General features: G+C 39.0%; 1 protein-coding gene across 1 annotated transcript in view; it reads left to right on the top strand.

The window, feature by feature from the left end:
* LOC106534769 (KN motif and ankyrin repeat domain-containing protein 1) overlaps positions 1-981 on the top strand; it is a gene marked incomplete at its 3' end in the record, with an annotated part of 20,559 nt that extends 19,578 nt beyond the window's left edge. The window contains 1 exon segment of the mRNA XM_014031517.1: positions 839-981. Within this exon segment, the coding sequence (XP_013886971.1) occupies positions 839-981 (143 nt within the window).
* Positions 982-2,451: the final 1,470 nt, after the last annotated feature.

The following is a 2,451-nucleotide window of genomic DNA, read 5'->3' as shown; positions in this document are numbered from 1 at the left end:
CACACACACACACACACACACACACACACACACACACACACACACACACACACACACACACACAAAGAAAGAAAATCATTGTTTTTAATATTCTATACATTGTTGGTTGACTTTGTCTGTATTATAGTATTACAGGCACAACTGTTTTTTTAATTGTTGGTATTTTATGAGCTGTAATAAGGAAATTTTGCTCCTACAAAAACAATTCAGTAAATAATTAAATATTTTGCCATATTTTAAACGTATTTTGAAATTAAAGAACTTAGTTTGAAGCAGTGTTATATTAGAACAGCTTATGTAATTTAAAAAAAGAGAATTTAGCCCGTGAGAATATATTGGTTTTTTTGTTTTGTTTTGTTTTGTTTTAACAGAGTTGACATATCGGACTGTATCCTACAAATTTTCCTAATAATAAGTAAAAATAATATGTAGCTAATGTTTGACAAACAGCAAATTAGCAAAGTTTAACATATTTTTAATAAAATACCTGAAAAAAATTATGGGAAATTGCCACTTTTTTTTTTTTCATTTTTCAAAATGCTAAATGTATCTCCAATTATAGAACCACCCATGAATGAGTCAAAGTAAGACTCTGGGCATGTTTTTTGATGAGAGGATAACATTATAACATGATATAAAATTCAAAAAAGTTGATTTTACATAATATAGCCTCTTTAAGGTTTGACTAAAACAGCTGTAATGTCATTTTTTGAGATTTCAGTTTAAAACTGGCCTTAAAAGGTGGTGGATGGTATTCATTCTCTCTAGGAACGCTGTCTTTATTTACCAGTAAAAACACAATCGATTTTCCCTCTTTTTTTAACCACCATCCCTGCAGATGTGTGTGACGTGAACACACAGAACACGGCAGGTTACACTCCCATCATGCTGGCTGCTCTGGCTGCTGTGGAAAATCCAGAGGACCTGAGAGTTGTGGAGCAGCTCTTCGCTAAAGGAGACGTTAATGCTAAGGCAAGCCAGGTGACTGATACTACTTCTGTATAACTTCTGTAGTTAATGGAAAAAATCTGATAACTATTAACACAAAATTATTTCTAACATGCTAGGCTTCAAATGCAAATCCGATTTTGAGCAGTTCTTTTCGGGAGGTGTTATGACTTCATGAGTTTTAACATGAACAGTTTTACTGTTTTACATGCTTCACTAACCTGTGTTCTGACAAGACCTGAAGCTTGTGTGAAAAATGGTAAACAGCTTTTAAAATGATCCTTTTTCACCCACCTTCAAAGGAGAACGGTGATAATGGATTTGTCAGTGTTTGTGTTGAGTGTAGTCATAACTGAGAATCGTTCACAGTACATTTCACAGCATTATATGAATTTGCTCATAATGGTAATGGGTGCAACCAATGGGGATGGATACAACCCAGGTGAGCGGGGGCCTCCTAAGTGGGCCCATTGCTCTCCCCAAAAGATACTGGGCTTTAATCAAACCTTTTTGTCCCTCGGATGAAGGACACCWGKTKWGAAACCCTCAGTGTTCTAAGCTTCTCGGGATCCACAAAGGGGTCTCCAAGAATTCTTTCCCTAAGACTACTCAGAGCCAAGCATTGGCCTAAGTAGTGCAAAGAGGTCTCTGATTCAATGCCGCAGGCATCACACAGACCATTGTCTTGGAGTCCCATCACCATTTTATGGCGTTTGAGCAGATTGTGCCCAGTTAGGACTCCAACCAGTGTACTTAAAGTATTCCTTGTCAAGGCAAGAAGGGATTTTCCAAATCCATGATTTGGGCTGTTTATCAGTTCCTGTGCCTGTCTACAATCCGTCAGCTCCCTCCTTCGGATTGAGTGTTGACGTCTGATCCATGCCTGTAGGGCAGTCCTGCAGATTGTTGTTGAAACACCCATAGCAGGCTCTGGTCCTTTAAAGTGGGCCTGACTGCCAGCTCTTGCAAGGTAGTCAGCTCTCTCGTTACCATAAATGCCAGTATGTCCTGGTACCCATTTAACAGTAACACTATTATCTCTCCCCAGTTGGTTGACTGCTTCGGCACACTCCCAAGTCAGTAGTGACGTGAACTGCGGCCCTTGGAGAGCTCTAATAGCAGCTTGGCTATCTGTCAATAGAATTTGCTCATACTTTACAAGATTTTACTAAAACTTCTATAACATTTTTTTTCTCAGCTTCAGATAATTTTAGTCAGCATTGGCGGCAGCTTTTGTCGCAGGATAATGATGTCTAATATTGTTAACACTGCTAGCTTTGCGAACACTGGATTTTAAAATAATTTCAAAATGTGTTCAATAAAAACAATATGAATGGTACCACTGGTCTGAAAGTTTGAAGTGCAGCTTAGACACCAACCACAACTGCAAGCTTGATGTCTTTTAGAGAAGCGTTAGCAGCATTGAAGGGCTCGACACACGGGAGGCGACGTCGCTCGCTCTCCATTCATTTCCTATGGAGCCTGTGCGGTGAGGCGACAATC

Source organism: Austrofundulus limnaeus, unplaced genomic scaffold, assembly GCF_001266775.1.
Source record: "Austrofundulus limnaeus strain Quisiro unplaced genomic scaffold, Austrofundulus_limnaeus-1.0 Scaffold1266, whole genome shotgun sequence".
NCBI classification, from domain to species: Eukaryota; Metazoa; Chordata; class Actinopteri; order Cyprinodontiformes; family Rivulidae; genus Austrofundulus; species Austrofundulus limnaeus.
The sequence above is the reverse complement of the archived record's forward strand: the minus strand, read 5'-3'. Positions and strand labels throughout refer to the sequence as shown.